General features: G+C 43.9%; 1 protein-coding gene across 3 annotated transcripts in view; it reads right to left on the bottom strand.

The window, feature by feature from the left end:
* Window positions 1–8,629: 8,629 nt before the first annotated feature.
* The window catches only part of GALR3 (galanin receptor 3), a 35,029-nt gene continuing 24,744 nt past the window's right edge, over window positions 8,630–18,914 (bottom strand). For all 3 annotated transcript variants that reach the window (XM_029590124.1, XM_029590122.1, XM_029590123.1), the window contains exon 4: window positions 8,630–10,143. In XM_029590124.1, coding sequence (XP_029445984.1) covers window positions 9,363–10,143 — 781 coding nt within the window. In that variant the 3' untranslated portion in view covers window positions 8,630–9,362. The remainder of the gene's footprint in view (window positions 10,144–18,914) is intronic.

Here is an 18,914-nt window from a genome sequence, read left to right as displayed (position 1 = left end):
CACTCCATAGAGACTGGCTTCTTGTGGTTTCCAGTTCAGTTTTTGTCTGCACGTGTCTGTCTGTACTTTATGATCACTTTGTTGTATATTTGGTGAATGTCTGTATTCTGCATGTGTGACCATGGTAAGGCTTCTGTGCAATTTCTTTAGATGTATGTACTTTCTGCATAAGGATCTCTAGCAGTTTAGCTTATTCTGTTTTCCTAATGGGAGGTGTATTGGAGTTTTAGGGCCTGGTGTAATATTTTCAGTATTGCCTTTTCATAGGTAGGGTTGTTACTGTGTGCGTGCTGGCAGTTAGTGCTGTTTTGGTATGAGAGCTTTACTATATTATAATTGAGTTTACTTAGGGCTTTCCGAGGACCAAGCCCACACCCAACATGCTTTACAATCTGACAAATACCATATGAGTTCCACGTGTCTTTTCTGCATGCACTACAGTGGTTGGCACCATAGCAGTGCATGTAAAAAATAAATATGCATGTTGTGATATTTTTACTTCAGAAAACTAAGCTTTGAAGGTCCTTTCCCATGTAAAATCTGTTATAAAATGCATAATTTTTAATTGTGTGTGTGGTGAGGGCCAGGAGGAGGGGCGTTGCAAGACTGTAAGGATCGCCCAGGGCACCTAACACCCTTGGACTGCCCAGAAAATGGCGCCACACACAGTCCCTCACCACTCGTCCTTCTCCTCCAGGGGGCAAATGCTGGGGAAAAGGTGGGAGGCAGGTCTTAGGGATCCTGGGAGTGTGGCAGGGTTGCTTCTTAGAAATATTATCACTGACACTCTGTCTGCTACTCCTCTGGGAACTTCTCTGGAACCCCTGTTTTCCGCCTTCTGCGGCATTTCAAGTCATCGAAAGGGCCATACTACAAAGAGACCCCCCCAGCCCTTGGACCTCTAGATGATTTGAGCTGTGCCGTGCCTTTTCTGGGGGTGAGGGGCGGGGGAGCACCATCTCGTCCTTTGCCTCGGGCAGCAGTTTGTCTTCAGCTGCCCCTGGGTGTGAGAGCTGGTTCCTGGACAAGTCTCATCCCCACCCCAGTTACATTTTTTGATATATAGACAGTTAACAATAAGAGTCAATCAGGAATTTCATTTAATTGTAAATAAACCCTGATTTTAGTTCACTGATTATAGTCCTATTGCAGATCATTGATAAGCTAACATAAAAGAAATCTAAATTTGATTAAGTATACCCACTCCTTAAACAGTTTTAAATAATTTTAACTGAACAACACTAAGATGCGGAGAGAGGCAGGGGTGTCATTAGATTTGGGCACATCTGGGCATATGAGGCCCATGCCCAGAGTCTTCTGAACAGTGCCCCCCAGTCTTATTTTACCTGCTTTAGGGTTGCAAGGGAAGAACAGAGCTAGCCCTGGCGTTGAGCTGGGGTCTGCTCTATTGGAGGGTCTGTGCTCTGCTCTTGATACACTGGTTGAGTTTGGTTTTTTTTTATAGCCAGGTAAGAAGCTGAGAAGGTCTGCATTACCTGCTACCAAATGAAAGACTTGCAGCCCCATCTTGGAGAATTCGGATTGGTCTTTGGGGGATCATAAAGGATCACCAGAGATGTCCAGTGTTCCTGGCAATTTGAAGGCCATATGTTGTGCTGTGGACCCTGGCATGAGGAAGAGGAAGATCTTTAACCCTGAGCATCTGTGAAGCAGATTCAGATACTTTTATTGGCATGACATTGTAATGTGCTGCCAAAGTTATATATATATATATATATATATATATATATATATATATATACGCAAAAAAAAACCCAAAAGAACTTTGGGGAAAAAGAAAAAAGCACTATCACTCATACAATAATCATACAGAAAATATTATTTATCCTAAAATAATCATACTTTATTGAAAATACAATAAAATATTACTTTTTCAATTTTCACATAAAACCAATGTCACTCCTTAAATCTTCATTGGTTACTTTGTTTCAACATAGTAACAATTGGTAGCTAAACATGTTTAAACCCAACTAGTGATGACCCTCAACTCTGTTCTATTTCTTGCCTCACTCTTTCCCTTAATTCTCTTTACAACCCAAACATGTTAATATTATAGTTGGTCTTCTATGATGGAAAACACCACTCTGTTCTTATAATCTTAATTATATATATATATACAAGGATAGGAAAAGAGAGGCAAAATGGTAATAATTAAAGGTAGAGGTTACAGAAAGTACATCATCAGGGACATATCTCAGGTTTTGGTGCTGGACGAGTTCTCCCTGGTGATGGTGAGAGTGGGAAAAGGGGCAGGGGTTATGAGATAGCAGATAAGGGGGACTGGATGGATGAGAGTGAGAGCACTGAAGAAGAGAGAGGGAGACAGTGACAGAAGAACAAACCTGATATCGGGAGCACTTCATCATTTGACCCACACTGGAAGATCAGGAACAGGCAGACCCACCCACCCATCACATTAAATCTAAATGAAACAACATGATCTCAGCAGAGAACAGCCCTCTGCTTCCTGATCCAGCCCCTCCCCATCCCAGGAAGCTTGCAGGAAACAAGATCCTGGAACCTCCCTGCCTTCCTGCTTCTCCTCATATCCTGCAAACTCCCTGACCCCCTCAACTTCTCCTACTTTCTCCTCCCCTTCCTTAATCTCAGAACTTCCTTTCCTATACTTCCTCCGAGATTCCTCCCGTCCTCTCTCCCTCCCCTCTCCTCCTCCTTTCCCCAGTTCTCTCACCTTATCCTTACTCTGTTCCTGGCCTTTGTCTCTTCTCTCCCCCGTCTGTGTTCTTTTCACCCTAACCTACTCCTCCTCTCCCCATCCCTGAAATCTCCTCCATTTACTAATGCTTGAGATCTCGTTTCCTCAACCATTAAAAATAAATAAATACGAACACATTACTTTGTAATGGGGCTTTCAAACTGAGTTCATGACTGGGAGTATGGTCTGGGAGAGGTTTTGAGTGGAGCCCCCAAGTTATGGGAAAATTGACGAAAAAATATTATATGTGCAGTAGCAATAATCCACCACTAGATGACATAGAAAATGGTAATAAAGCTTGTTCAATGGGAAGTTTGTAGATGAAGTTAATGATGGGTTGTATAGTGTGTTGGTTCCTTTAAGAGGGTTGTGAAGAAGATCTGCTGGGGGAAGTGTTTAAAAGAGTATATAACTGGGTTCAGTGTTTGGCAGGAAGAGTTTCCAAGATGGCTGATGAGCCTGGAGGGGCCCCTCCTTTTAGAAGAGGACCCTGAAGGGGCTTTCCCCACTAAGGGGAAAGGCCCGAGGCATATGAGGAAGCAACCTGCGGTCCCAACCTGGGATTGAAAAGGAGGAGTTGGAGAAGAATTTGCCCAGTGAAAAAACCATAGGAAGGAAAGGTACTTAAGAAACAGAGTGCGGAGCATTCTGGAGATGTCTGCGCACAGGACCTAAAGAGAGCGGATATCCTGCTGCCATAATGTGAGTACCTGATTCAGATTAATATTGATGTTGATGTGTTGAGAAGAGAGTTCTGTAGTTTACTGATGATGAGATATTTTCATTCTGGGATTTGTAAGGTTTAATAAAAATGTCAGCAACATATTTCTAAATGGGTGTGAAGAAGGAGTAATATGGAGCATGGAGACAGATTGTAAAAATGTTTTGTAGTTTGTATAACTTGTTGTTCACTGTCTAATTGATCTCTGGAATGCTGTATCTTGGCTATGAAAGCCTATGAACACAGCACCAACAGTGCTGAGGGATGGCAAAACTCTAAGCCCGTGACTGGAAACAGCGTCTGGAGATTGCAAGGAGCGCCATCCTATTTTAGAGGACTCTCACAATGCCCTACACTACATCTGCATAAAGTTATGCAATGTGAGGCCGACCTTTCAGTCACCCACTAGATAGTCCTTACCATTAGGACTAATAATAGTTTAGTGGGATTTTCTATTCCTTTTTGGTCTCTCCAATAGACTGATTGTGATTGGCTATCCCACTGGCATAAGGTGGAGCTCGAGGATTACCACTGTCATTTTGGGTTGACTCTTGAAGAGTTAGGAGCTATTTTTTCTTTCATTTTGCTGAGTTGGGCCCACTAACCCAACTTGGTGTTTTTCCTCCATTTAGAAGAGATCCCTCACAGTACACTCCCTGTTTGAGAGGGTCTAACTCATTTTTGAAAGAGAGATAATTTTGGACATTTTTAAGTTTTGGATCAGGTTTTTCTCATTCTGAGTAATAACCCTGTACCCTTTGGAAAGGGGCAACTCTCTGAATCCAGAGAGTAGGAGCTGAAGACCTGTGAGCTATCCTTCTACTCCCTAAAGGAAGTAAGACCAGTGACAGCACTACTCAGCATGGGATTTTTGGATTTAAGAGTATTTTCAATTGTCCTCTTTTTTTGATTCTTTTGGAGTTTTTCCCCACCCCTCCTCACAGAATTGGAGCTAGGAGACAGAGAATTTTGTTCAAGACTGGAAACATCAGACTTCTCCTTCTGAGAAGTCACACAGAGTAGAAAGAAAGTATGGGACTGAACCATCAAGATTTAGAGACTCCAAACAGGATCTCTACCCAAAGGAATCAGGACACAGGCTGTGGGCAAGAGAGAGAACTTTGGACTCAAGTGGGATCTTTTCATGTTTTGGAGTTTCCCCAATAGGACTCCCCCTACAGTTTTGGGCTTGTACACCAATGAGTAAAAAGTGGCAAGTTCCTCCTTAGGATTTGGAGAGAAGGATACAAGCTAATCCTCAGAGAGACTATGGAAATAGTTCAAAGGTACGGTTTCAGTTGTGGGAAGTATGCTGGACTATGATTGACGTTATGGGGATAATCAGTAAATTTTTATTTGAACACCCAGTCTATATCCAGCCTGTATCTGCCCCTGAGAAAAATTCTGTGCTAGAGAGAGATATATACACTCCATTATCTGGGCCAAGAAGGATTTTCTTCCTCCCTACAACAAGAACTTCTCCCCAGGGGTCTGAAAAGAGAGGGGATAGTATGGAAAGAGTATCCCCGAAGAACAAATACTTTTATGGCCCTAGGGGAAACAGCAAACTCCCCGGCAAAGAATTACAAATGTATTCCACTGCCAGAAAGAAGGTGGATCTGTACTCCTCCATGCCAGTAGCACCCCTTGGTTCTCCATTAGGCAAGCTGTCCTAATGAAAAGCCTGGAAACCTTCCCTTTAACCCCCAAATAGAAAGGGTTCATCAAAAATTACACTTTTGGCTTCAACTTTAATTTACTGACCCACCTCTTGCTCTAGATACCTCTTTAGTTTCCTGCTTCTTCATGAGGGAACTGTTCCATCCCTCTATTATTTGGGGCCCTTCTCTGCACCTTTTCTGCTTCTGCTATATCTTTTGAGATGAGATGACCAGACACAATACTCAAGGTGCGGTCGCACCAAGGATCTATACAGAGGCATTAAGATGCTTTCAATTTTATTCCTCATTGTTTTCTGGATAATTCCTAGTATTCTGTTGCTTTTATGACTGGATATTGCATACACATGGGTAATGAGCTGACCTATCACAAACCTAAAGCCTATATGGTATATAGGGCAAAGCCTGGCAGATGGTATAAAGCAGTGGTCCCCAACCCTGTCCTGGGGACCCACCAGCCAGTCGGGTTTTCAGGATATCCACACTGAATATACATGAGAGAAAATGTGCATGTTATTGAGGCAGTGCATGCAAATTGTTTCTCATGCATATTCACTGTAGATATCCTGAAAACCTGACTGGCTGGTGGGCCCCCAGGACAGGGTTGGGGACCACTGGTATAAAGAACCGATTTAGGCATTTCTCTGCTTTGACGACAAATGATGCAGCTATGTTATTTATACAGTATGTGAGAATATAATATGCATGAATTTGTTGTGTTATGCCCATGTGCGATGCATCCTGTCCCAACCTCAAAATAACCGGTGAAAAAAAAATGTGTAGCTTCAGTTTCTGCCGGGCTGGATTTAACATTTCGGTACTGATAAGTATGATGCGGTGGGGTTCCTCCTTTCCCCCAGCATACCAGTAGGCACAGACCCTCTGGAGTACAGGTTCTCTCCTTCACCCGTGCCCTCACCTGGGTCCTCCCTTTCTTCAGCCGCTGCTGGCAGCAGCTGCAAAAGGAAAGTCAGCGCAGGGCCTGTGAGCCGGCGTATGCTCAGAGGCCCTAGGCAGCCCTGTCCCTTCCTTTCACACCTGCAAGGGGCAGGGCCGCTGCAGGGCTTGTGAGCACAGGTTGGCTCACAGGCAGTGTGCTGAGTTTTTCTTCTGTTGCTGCTGCTGTGAGCGGCAGCTGAAAATCACAGCTGGCGGCAGGACCCAGACCATGGCATGCTGCCTTCAGAATTTGACACCGTAGACAGCTGCCTACTTGGCCTGTACCTACACTAAAATCCAGGCCTGGGTTTCTGCCCAGAATACCCAAAGCTGGCCTGATCCTCAACATCTTATTTGTGCTTGGAGCTGAGTGGCAGCGCGCAAGGCTGCACTACAGGCATAGCCGAGGCCGTCAGCCTTTACGGGGACAGCAGTGCCAACATTTTGGATGCTGACATCATTAAACTGCGTAGCCGCTTTCGGTCAGTAACAGATACAATCAACAGCTGAAATTAAGTGTGGCAGCAGGGAATAAATCCATTTTTATTTGCAAGAGGAAAAAAAAAACGAGAATGTATAAGCGGAGAGGGTCATGCATTTTAAGAAGCACTTGGCGTAAATCTAGATGGCATGTGAAAACACACTTTTTGATTTCTTAGCCACGGATGACCATTACGATGCTTGTTGAACACCTCTCAAGTAAGAGGGTGCATTAGTGACTGATAAGCTGCAAATTACCATTGATTTTTTTTCTTAATTACTTCTGCTTACTGAGCTACAAAGCACATCATGATTCATTTACGTGGCACGCTAAACTGGTCCTTGTTGTCCATATGCAGAGTCAAAATGTCCACCTGCAGCCCCCAGGCCTGGTGGGTGTTTCTCAAGGGACTAAAATCCCATTCCCAGCCCCTATAAATCCTGCCGTTTCAGCTGAGAAGTTTCTCTTTTTCAGCTCAGCAGCAGAGGGGAGGCTCTGTTGGTTGAAAGGTTAATTCCAGGAGGCTGCTGTACAGAAGAGTGCTGACCTAAACTTCAGCAGGAGTGCAACCAGTGAGGCTACAGCAGCTTTGCAGGGTTTCTCTTTTGGTTATGGTTAGAGCTTTTAATTTTAGGTTTTAACCAATAGACACCAATAAAACGCCCCTGCTGCATAAAAAAGGGTTTATTGGATAAATACCAGAAAAGCAGCACTTCCCCTAGTACTCTCCTTCCCCTCCCTTTGGCTGCTTAGTCCTCTACTCTGCAGCTGACAAGTGTATTTATATGATTTAGTTAGAAATGTCTTCAGAAATAGTACCTGTGTCACAAAAACACCAATTTTTGCTACCCATAATTAGCTATAAAATCAATACCTACATTTACAATATATAAACTAAATATAGAAGCCCTAGTTATGTTCTATAGATTGTGATTATGGAAGAGTATAAGAGCTGCCAATTTCACTTACGTAGAAATTCCTGCCAGTCTTGTTACAATAGTATTCTCTTGTGCTACGAAGCTCTTAAAGGAGAGCTACCTTGTGCTGAGGCTATTGTGTATATAAATTTACAAAAAGAATAGTGTAATTGTTCAGATGAATTATAACTACTTTGTAATTTTCCATGTCAAACTGTTACATTCAGTTTTATAATCCAGTCCACATAGCTTCTTGTTGAAGTTGCTCATTTTATGTTGTGTTGTAATTGATGTATTTTTAGTATTGTACCTCACTTTGAGTGTTTTTATAGAAGAGTGTGAGAGAGATAAATTTAAAATGTGATTGGTTTAAAACCACATTGATTTGAAGACCTCTTTACAAGTTATTTATTAGGCAGCTGGGTACCGCTCAATAATAACTTTTATTAACTGCAAACTGATCCAACTGTGCCTACTTCTTCTTTTCTTCTGATACTGCCCTGTTATTACCAGAGGAAATGCCAGTAATGCTTCAAGCAAAAGACAGCTGCAGCTGTGATTGATAGTTGTCTGGCTCCTTTTGAGATTTTAAATGTTACATAATAGCCTTCTTTGGAACTGATATTTTCAATACAGGGCAACATCCAATTGCACAGCCATAACTTACAGTTTTCAAACCTTTGTGTTGCTCCAAAAGGACACTTTAACATGAACTACTCTTTAAATAGTGATGTGATCAATTACATATGTCAAGTCTCAGACTGGCTTTGTAGTTCGGGCCATAGCATTGCATGCTGTCCTAGGCAGATAGAGATGGGCATGCCACAGAGTCAAGGTCGTCCATGCCGGGGAGGGATGGCATCTGCTGCTGTTGTGGGTGACCCCTGCTGTCCGGAGAATGTGGTGCTGAGAGACCATCTCGGAAGAGGCTGCCCTCCAGTCTTTGGGGGCTGGTAGAGGTTCCTAGTCCTGCCTGAGCATGCTGACTGGTGTGCAGCTTTAAAAGAGGCACGAGGAGAACAAAAGAAAACATACATTATGTCTCATTTCATATACCTCTTTAAGTCTTAATTTCTGTACTCCACTTTGAGACCAAACCTGGCAAAAAAAGCAGAATAACAATGTTCACAATAAATAAATAAATACATAAATAAGTCCGCTGTAGTGGCACAGTTTTAATTTTCATTCTTGCTCACGTTACTTCCCTTCAACTGGAAATATGCATCAAACATGCCCAACAGTGAAACGTAAGTAAAATGCTGCTATTTAAATGAGCTTATTATAAAGTGAAGCATAATATGTCATCAATGACATCAACAATAAACAAAATAGCTCTCTTTATTTCATCTGGACTGTATATTGTAGCCTAATTTAAAATCTGCAGATATTTTTAAATTCATTGCATGTTTATGTTGAGTTTGCTTTTCATGGCACATGGTAACAGCCCAGGTGGGATGCAGATCATTAAGCTGTTTGGCACATCCATGTTTGATGCCTTGTAGTTTAGCATGCGGATGTATTTCCTTTCTATAAAGTTTGGAACGATCCCCTCTTATAGCTATTCTATGGAAATCTTATAGGAATACATGATAAAAAAAAACCTTCCCATGTCTTTTGTGGACCAAAGAAATAGAAGACTTATAGAATGGAGAGTTTTACATTATTAACAAAGACTCTGTCACATTTCCATCTTATAAAGACAAGGAGTTGGTTTGTAAGAAGGCAGCTGGTACCTATGCTGGCTAATGGATAGCTTTGGGACAGAATGTTTTCTTACAGTCTGTCATGTATTCTGGGCCCACTGGTCATTGCTCTGAAGCATTTGTCAACTAGGCCCTTGTAATGAACGTAGTAGTGAGTACCACATATGATACAAAATCATACAGCTTTAGACAGGTGGATCTCTTTGTAAGGGAAGTCGAGACTTGGGACTTGGTCCATCTCCTGAGGAACTGCCAGCTGTGTCGACATTTTCTTGCAGGGACTGACAGACCCTGGCATTCTCATCTTGGATCTGGGTGACCTCTGTGTTTCCTCCAGAGAAGCCTACCATGTTGGTTATGTTGACAACATGGATCTTGTTACTAGCTTTCTTCTTCTTTTTCAGCAGGCAAGTGAAAACCTGCTTGAACTTTTTACGGAAATGCTTGGAGATAAGTGCATAGACAATAGGGTTGAGGCAGGAGTTAGCATAGGACATGCAATGGGAGACCAGCCTAAAAACATATGTGGCCTTGTTGAAGGGGAAGTGGCCAAACCAGAAGCATAGTATAACCACATGGTGGGGCAACCAACATATGCAGAAGAGGACAGCCACAATGATAATCATCTTGGTCACTTTCCGCTTTGCCTTCTTGGACTCTGAGATAGTCTCAATTGGATCCACAGAGGTCCACAGGAATTTGATTGTTCTGGCATAGGCCAGACTCAGGATGCCAACAGGGATCAAATAACCAAAGATGAAGGTAGAGACATCCATGATTTTGCGACGGTTATGCTCCCAGGTAGGGATGCAGATTGGGACTGCATTGTAATGTATGATCTGGTAGTAACTGAGGTATGGCCCAGCAAATAGAATGGACATGGCCCAGATGACTCCAATAGCAATTACAGCATTCCTGGATGTCCGAAGGTCCCGAGATTTCAATGGATAACGGATAGCCAAGTACCTGTGGCAAAACAGAACAGTGAAGTATAAGTCAATATTTAATTTGCATTCATTAGTAATTTTGGATTTTGCATATATCAATTTGCCATCAATATGGGAAAAACCTTTGAATACTGCTCCTAGGCTGGATGTGAAAGTTTACATATTCCACTATTAATCAGCTGAGCTATCTGATCTCTTTTTTTAAATTCTGGTTCTAAATACCATTTCTTTTCCTTTTTTCAAACATCAATATATTAATTTTAGCATGTATTTGCCTCTCCTTATCTGCCTATTATCATAGACTATTGCAGTTCCCCGGACTGTATTGGTGCGACATTAAAAAAAGGAATTCTGTCCAGGGCTGCACTTATGTGCCTGGTTTTGCTTCAGTGTCGTAGTCTGAATATGTATATTTATTTTAATAAATGTTATCCAACAAAATTCCATGTATGGTTTTGCAGTCCATCTTTCAAATTTGTAAATCTGCATGGAGGAATAACTTTGTAAAATGTTTCCCTTCAGGCACCCTATTAGTGTTCATGCTTATTTAATGAACATGCACAAAATAGCGTGTCAGTCAGGGTCAAACACAGTTGGTCATTTAAGGGCAATTTTGACTAGCCTAAATGCATTGCAGATCATTTTCAAAGGAAAACCACCCACATTGTTTCTCCTTAAAAACAGTAGCCACGAAAGATCACGTGATGCACTGAGCATAGAGGATGTGATTCCTTTACGCTCGGCGTCCAGCCTCTGGGATCAACCTCCATCTGCACCCTAAACGCCAGCTAAGGGCGCTTACCATCATCGGGGCATAGCCCTCAGAGGTACAGAGCATAGATTTGGGCATGCCGGCTCGCCCTGTTAAGTCTGCAAAGGAAAAGGGAAAAGAACCGTTAGCTCCCTCTGTGCCTTCCAACATGGCCGCCGCGGCGAATCCCGCTGAGCAGCCTGTATCCCCAGCGTTAGCTGAGATAAAAGCGGCAGTTCTCGAGGCGTTGGGGCCCGAATTAAAATCGATATCGACGGCGGTGGCTGAAATATCCGTCAATTTAAATAAATTTGAAAGCCATTGTGCCGAATTAGAAAATCGGGTCTCTGAGACCCAAGATGGCCTTCACAGCGTGCAGTCTGAGCTTGCTGAGCTGCGGGCGGAAGTGGTTAAGAGCACAGCGAAAATCGAGGATTTGGAGAATCGCGCCCGGCGCTCAAATTTGCGCTTTATTGGATTGCCAGAATCTATTGAGGACCATGCTCTGCCTGCCCTGCTTGAAAGTTGGCTCACTAAAGAGTTGGCACTTACCACCGCACATGGCGTTCTGCTAATCGAGAGGGCACACAGGCTCGGAGCTAAAAGGCCTGCAGATGAAAAACCATGGGTGGTGGTGGCAAAAATATTTAATTTTGCTCACAAACAGGAGATCTTGGCTGTTATGCGCAAGGGCCGTAACCTTCACTACGAGAATCATCGGGTCTTGATCTTTCAAGATTTTTCGTCGGCAGTGACTACGCAGCGGCGTGCGATGGCGCCAATTTGTACTCAATTACTGGCACGGGGAGTGCGGGCCTCGTTGTTGTATCCGGCCAGATTGCGGGTCACCACCGAGGCTGGAGTTAAATGGTACACATCGCCCCAGGAAGCTCGTGCACTGCTGTTGGAATCTGGGGCGGTATCTGCGGGCCCCACTGCTTCCTCCCTGCCACCGTGAGCTGTTATCTTGGCCCTGCTTGAGCAGGCCGGATTGATCTTCACAGTTATTATTCTATGCTCTCTCCTTTTCTTATTTCCTGGATCTGGGGTTCGTGATTCACTTGGATATCACCTCTTAAGTAAAGCCCACGTTTTTTGTTTTTTCTCTCTCCACTTTTTATTTTTGCTCGTGGCGATGGTTCGGTTTTTTTTCAGCTGAGACCCAGCCATGAAGCTGACACAGGACCCAGGGGGAAGGGAAAACAAAGAATTTTTTTTTTTTTTTTTGTCTTTTTAATCTGGTTGTTCCCTCTGGTCGCTGGGATTTGTGTGCTCTTATTGCATATGCTGGCACTTTAGCTAACTATTACTTTCTTGACAATATCCCTGAAGAGCACGAAGTGGCCAAAATTTAGGACTGGGCTGAGCCCATTGCACATTTCTTGTGTTGCCCGCTATCCGGTTGGGAGACATTTATGTTTTGGTTCTTTATGTGGGGTTCTTTATCTCAGCGGAGCATTTTGTGGGACTCCTTGTGGACAAATTACTTGGCATGTCTCTCTTGCTGAGACGGTATGCTTGGTGCACTACTCACATTTATGGGGTTTATGATTGTTTATAACCCTTATTGTACCAGGGCTTATGATTGTTTATATGTCCCTTTGATGGTACTGACCTCGTGGGGCTAGATTTTGCAATGTTCTATGTTCTGCTATTTGCAGTTATTGTTGTGCTGACATGAGTTATACATCTGCGTTGAATGTTCATTGATATGGGTGCAGATGGGGGTGGGTGGGGGAGGGAGGGTATGCCAGCATGGCAGTGATCTCATGGATTCGAGAGGAAGAAGTCCTCTCGAATCCATGATCTGGCAAGGCGGGATAGGGATGGGTTTTGGGTAAATGGGTTGTTTGGGTGGGGGGGGGGGGGGTTAGGGCTCGAGTCTCATGGGGAATCTCTCACCAGGAATGGCTTGTCAGGGGTTTTATCTCATTCAGTCCTTTTGTGTTGTTGGGATGGAGGCTCCAGCTGGGAGGGTCTCCACTCCACAGTAGTTGGAATTGGAATTCTTTCACTATTCAACTAATATTATTGTACCTCTAATTCTGCTCTTAATTTAATCACTTGGAACGTCTGTGGGATAAATTCCCCCATTAAGCGATCTAAAATACACTCTCTCCTTAAACGTAAACGTGCTAATATTGCGTTTTTACAGGAGACCCACCTCTTGGATGGGGAACATGAGAAGTTAAGTAAACTTTGGGGTGGGCAGGTATATTACGCATCGGGAACTACTAAGTCAGCCGGAGTAGCCATATGGGTTACCTCACAACTACCCCTTCAGGTGCACTCCACTATTAAAGATCCTTTGGGCCTCTATCTCCTCTTGGTGGCTGAATTATATCAATCTAAGGTGATTTTGTGTAATATTTACGCCCCAAATAACTACAGTTCTAGTTTTTATCAGGAGATATATCGACACCTTGTACCATACGCAGCTGAGAGTTTGTTGATTGGGGGGGATTTTAATACCATTCGGGATGATCAATTGGACAGATCGTCTCCTGCGGGCTCGCAGGTGGGGTTTGGGAAGGGCCCCTCCTTCTTAGAACAATCGCTTCAGTTGATTGATGCTTGGCGTCTTCTCCATCCCGGGGAAAAGGATTTCACACACGTCTCACGGGCACATGGTACCCTCTCTCAGATAGATTATTTTCTGGTCAGTGCGCACCTTTTGTCCCAAGTGGGGGAGGTAACTATTGGAGATATTATTATATCAGATCATGCCCCTGTATCTCTGGTGGTACGGATAGGCCAGGGTCCCGCTACCACTTTTCATTGGCGATTCCCCTTTTACTTAGTGCACGATGTCAAATTTCAGGAATATTTACGAGCTCGCTGGACGGATTATGCCACTCTGAATGCTCAGCACGCTGATGACCCAATACTGTTCTGGTATATGGCCAAGGCAGTATTGAGGGGCGAAATTATTTCCTATATGGCACACCGGAAAAAAGCTATGCACCATAGAATATTGACTTTAACTGCCAAATTACAGAGAGCTAAGGCCTCCTTAAATCGGGTGAACTCCCATGCGATGCGGGTACAATATTTTTCAATTCAGGGAGAATTAAATACACTCATACATCAGCGGGCTCGGAAAAGTTTTTTGTACTATCAATATAAGCTTTATCAGCATAGCAATAAGGCTGGGAAAATGCTGGCCAACTTGGTTCGTCAGTAAAGGGGAAATCGTTATATTTCGCGTTGCGCTCCCCTAGTGGGAGGGGTTCTAACGGCCACGAAGGATATCTTATGTAGATTTCGGGACTATTATAAAGAACTATATAGGTCAGACCACTGGGATTCGGAAGCCTGCGCTCGCTTCTGTGAACAACTAAATCTCCCCCGCTTGACTAGCGATCAGCGGGATCGGTTAAATAGCCCAGTGACTTTAGCTGAAATACAATCGGCTATTCGGGGGGCTAAGGTCCTTAAGGCGCCGGGACCTGATGGATATGGGGCGGAATTTTATAAATGTTTGATAGACCTGGTGGGGGACCCCTTGGTGCAGGTGGTAGCAGCCCTAGCGGACAGAGGGTCCTTTCCTGCTCATGCTAATATGGCTAATATTGTTTGATACCCAAGCCGGGGAAGGACTTCCCTGGCACCTGAATCTTATCGTCCCATATCATTACTGAATTTTGATCAGAAGCTCATCGCTAAAGTGATGGCTGATCGTCTCTCCGATATCCTTCCAACTTTGGTAGGGCTGACCAGGTGGGTTTGTTCGTAAGCGTTACGCACTGACTAATATACGTAAAGTCCTCGCGGCAATGCACATGTGTCAGCAGATGGAGGCCCCCTTCCTTGCCGTGAGTTTTGACGCTGAAAAGGCGTTTGATCGGGTGGAGTGGGGTTACCTTTTCTGGGTTTTAAGACAGATGGGATTTGAGGGGCTTTTTCTTAGCATAGTGCGTCTTTTGTATCAGGACCCGGAAGCAACGGTGGTGGCCAATGGTTCCTCTTCAGAGGTTTTCTCTATTTCCAGAGGTACGAGACAAGGGTGTCCGCTGTCTCCTCTTTTATTTGTTCTCCAACTGGAACCTCTGCTGCAGAAAATACAATTGGCCAAAACGGTTAAGGGGTTCAGACTCCAATCATGCACCTTTAAGTATGCAGCCTTCGCAGATGATATTTTGGTTTTTCTTACTAACCCCCGAAACTCCCTTTCTCCCTTACTCCGGATTTTTTGGGACTATGGCATTTTTTCAGGATTTCGATTAAATCTTGATAAATCGGCGGCCTTACCATGCCCCGATTCGTTAGAGACTGGGTGGGGGGAGGAATTTCCTTTACAATGGGCTGGTCTATCCTTTAAATATCTTGGTATTGTCATACCTAGGGACCTCTCCCACATATATAAACTGAATGTTTTAACCCTTATTAAAATCCCCCCAGGATAAAAATTGGCTGCTTGGGCAGGATTAACCTCTCTCTTTGGGGGCAGAGTCCACCTGTTTAAAATGAATTATTTTGCCAAAGTGGCTATATTATTCCAGAACCTGCCCCTACACTTAAGGACAGTGGAGATCAAACGTTAGATAGGGCTCAAAGACGTTTCTATTGGAGAGGAGGGAAATCCAGGGTCCCGTTGGTGTGGATGCGGGAGCGCTGGGGACGGGGAGGCTTGGGAGTCCCAGACTTGGCCTTATATAATTTAGCCAGCAATTTGAGATTGATTAGGGACTGGTTGTTAACCTCTTCCACGGTTATCAACCTCTCTGCGGATGTGGAAATGGCTGCCTCTACATCCCTACATTTTGTATTGCAAGCCCCGGCCAGTTCCATACCTAGCTATCTGGGGCGGAATGTATTAATTGACCCCTATTCGGATTTCTTGGCGCCGGCTCACATGCCTTCTGCATGTCCCCTGCACTAATGCATGGTTCTTACCAGTTCGGGGGAATCCAGATTTCTCCCCGGGTACTCAAACTGCGGCATTTCAGGGTTGGCGTGCAAGGGGTATTTCCTTATTGGGGCATGTATTTCTCCTGAAGGGGCACTTTTATCTTTGCGGAACTTGGGGAGTCATATGGTATTTCTAAAACTGATGTTTTTCCTTACTTACAGCTGAAGCACTATGTTCATTCGCTCTCCTCAGATGTTAGGCAGCCCTCTCTTTTCCACGCATTGGATTCTCTGTTTTCCCTTACTCGGGGGCAGGTACCTTCACTATCCCGCTATTATGCCAGGCTCAAGCAGCTGACTGAAGTAGATACCTGTTCTATTCTAGTTCAGCGGTGGAATGGTGACGGGTTATTTGCAATTAATGAATATATAATCAAAGCGGGTTTTAGGTGGATTTCCCAGCTTTCGGTGAATTCATATTTTCGAGAGATGCAATATAAATTTTTTCGGAGAAGTTATATATCGGCGCAGGGGGCGTTTTATTCACGAATTTCGCCCTCCCCAGCCTGTGTTCGGTGTGGAAACCTGCGGGGCACGTTGTCTCACGCTTTTTGGGAGTGCCCATTGATTCACGGTCTGTGGACCCGGCTGGTTCATTATTTGGAGGGCTTACTGGGAGTCATTATCCCAGTGTCCCCCCTGTGGCTTCTCTTTGGTTGCATCTCTCCATTGCGTGTTCGAGGTTGGGAACCCGCTTGCTCATACCATAAGGCCTGCTTAGTGGGGAAGAAAGTGATTTTAATGCAACTGGCGGGAGATTCTGCTCCTTCATATTGGACTTGGCGCAAACTGCTTCCATCGAATGATGCTTCTAGATGCAGCGACTATGCGATTATCTCCACGCCATCGAAAGCACTTTCTGGATGTATGGGACGTCTATTTGCAATCTTTACCACAGCGTGTCCGAAGCTCGATTCTCAATGAGGGACTGTAAAGTGAATTCTAAGGACTGAATGGTGATTTTTTTTTTACTGACTCGTTCTTCACAGATGTTCTCACAGACTGGTGAGGGATTTGGGCTCTCTTCCAGGAGTCAGACGTTAGCAGGGGACTCGGGAGGGTGGGGGGAGGGTAATAGGGAGGGTCCAGTATGGGGTACCTACGGGAGCTATTGTAACGGTTATAGGAGGGTGGTGAAGCGTTATAACTGCCTTCCAAGTTGTTATTAATTTTGATAAACAATAAAAAACCGTATTTACATAAAAAACAGTAGCCACAAAATGTGCATACTGGAGGGGCTCATATACTCTGCACCCCGCTGTCTGCACAGATGGATGCATAGGGGCAAAATAGGGCACATACATTTGAAAATCCCACGTGCAAATGCTGTTTTACTCCCCAGACCTAATCCCCCATGGGAATGCCTTTGTTTTTTTTAACCCTGCTAAATGTAGATATGTGGTGGAAGTCTGTGCATACTTTTACCCTGGCAGAAAAGAGCAGGGGCAGATTGGCTTATCGGGCGATTGGGCATCCCCCAGTGGGTTGGTTGCTCTGATCACATGATTTTTGCAGCTTCCTGCCCTGAAGAGAAACCTGTGGGGCTGTAGCAGAGCCCATCCTGTCGTGGCCTGATGCGGGTCCTGCATGGCTGCAGCCCAACGAGAGACCCTGCACGATCGCAGCCCAAAGAGAGGCCTGCACGGCCACGGCAGAGCCCATCCTGCTGTGGCCCAACAAGAGGACCAACATGGTCACGGCCCGAAGAGAGGCCCTCCCCTCCCCACCTTGTAGGAGCCATAGGTAGCAGTGGCCTTCTTCCACCTCGCTTCCAGCACTGAGGAGCAGCGTTACCATTCCACGGTGGACAAAGGGAAGGCCAGAAGAAAGGGGGAGCCCTGATAGTTATGTGTGAATGCTTGTGTGTATGAGAAACTGCATGTGTGTGTGTGTGTGTGTGTGTGTGTGTGTACACAAGAGAAGTCTGCATGTGTATGAAAGTGCAATAGAACCTGTGTATGACTGCATATGATTGACAGAGTGAGAGGGCTTGGGACTGTGTTTGTGTATGTGTGTGAGAGAGAGTGAAAGAGCCTGTGTATGTGACAGCGTATATGTGAGTGAAAGAGAGCCTGTGTGAGTGAAAGCATGTGTGTTTGTTGGGGATGAGGAGAGAGGTAAAGATTGTGAGGCCCACTCTCCCAATCTAAACAATCTGTGGGTGACTGGAAATCAAAAGATCCCAGGTATGGAAAGTTGGAAAATTTTAATCCTATTATTTAAAATTTTGGGGTGCTATTTCATGGTCTGCTGTTTGAAATATTAGATGTTTGGGAAATATTTTAAAAAATTATTTTAATTATTGGATGTTCGATGGCTGTTGCCTGCGTGACATTTATTATTTTTTTTAGTATAGTTTTAATATTATGAATGATGTTTTATATCTCTTGACTTTATTGCTTAATGTTTTATGAGGAATGATATTTTTGTTTTTCCATTGTTGCAATGCATAATAGGCTTACTGTGTTTTTACAGAGCTTGTGTGTGAACAAGAGTGAGTGAGCCAGTGAGCATGTATGTGAGAATGAGCATGTCAATGAGTATTTGTATGAGCAAAAGAACTATTTAAAACAGTGAGCATGTTTGTGAGCCAGTCAGAAAATGTAAGGGAGTTTGTGTGAGAATGAGCATATATGTTAGCGTGTATGTATAAAAGAGAGGAGAAAGTGTGTGCAAACCTCCTATTTCTGACTAATCCATGACAATCTGAGGGTGACAGGAATTTAAAGTTCCCAGGTATGAAGAGAAACGGATTTTTTTTAGCTTTAGTTTTAATTAGTGGGTTTTATTTGATGTGTCTTCTGTGTTGAAATATTTTATTGATTGGAAAATTAAAACAAAAAAAGCAATGTTATATATTTTTAATTATTCAATGTTCTATTCATCAGCTGCTTTGAAATATTTATTCTTTTTATGAATATGGCTTTACTATTATATAACACAGGAACCTGCACTTCAATTATTCAACACCAGCAGAGGGAAGTGCAGGTAATTCAATAAGCCCCCTCAACGTCAGATTATTTTCATCAAAGATTTCTTTTTATTTTCACATCGGCAACTCCATTGCTTAGACAAGCACAGAATTTAAGCGGGGTCCCCCGACACGGACACGTGTTTCGCCACAGCGA

This window comes from Rhinatrema bivittatum, chromosome 2 (assembly GCF_901001135.1).
Source record: "Rhinatrema bivittatum chromosome 2, aRhiBiv1.1, whole genome shotgun sequence".
Lineage (NCBI taxonomy): Eukaryota > Metazoa > Chordata > Amphibia > Gymnophiona > Rhinatrematidae > Rhinatrema > Rhinatrema bivittatum.
The sequence above is the reverse complement of the archived record's forward strand: the minus strand, read 5'-3'. Positions and strand labels throughout refer to the sequence as shown.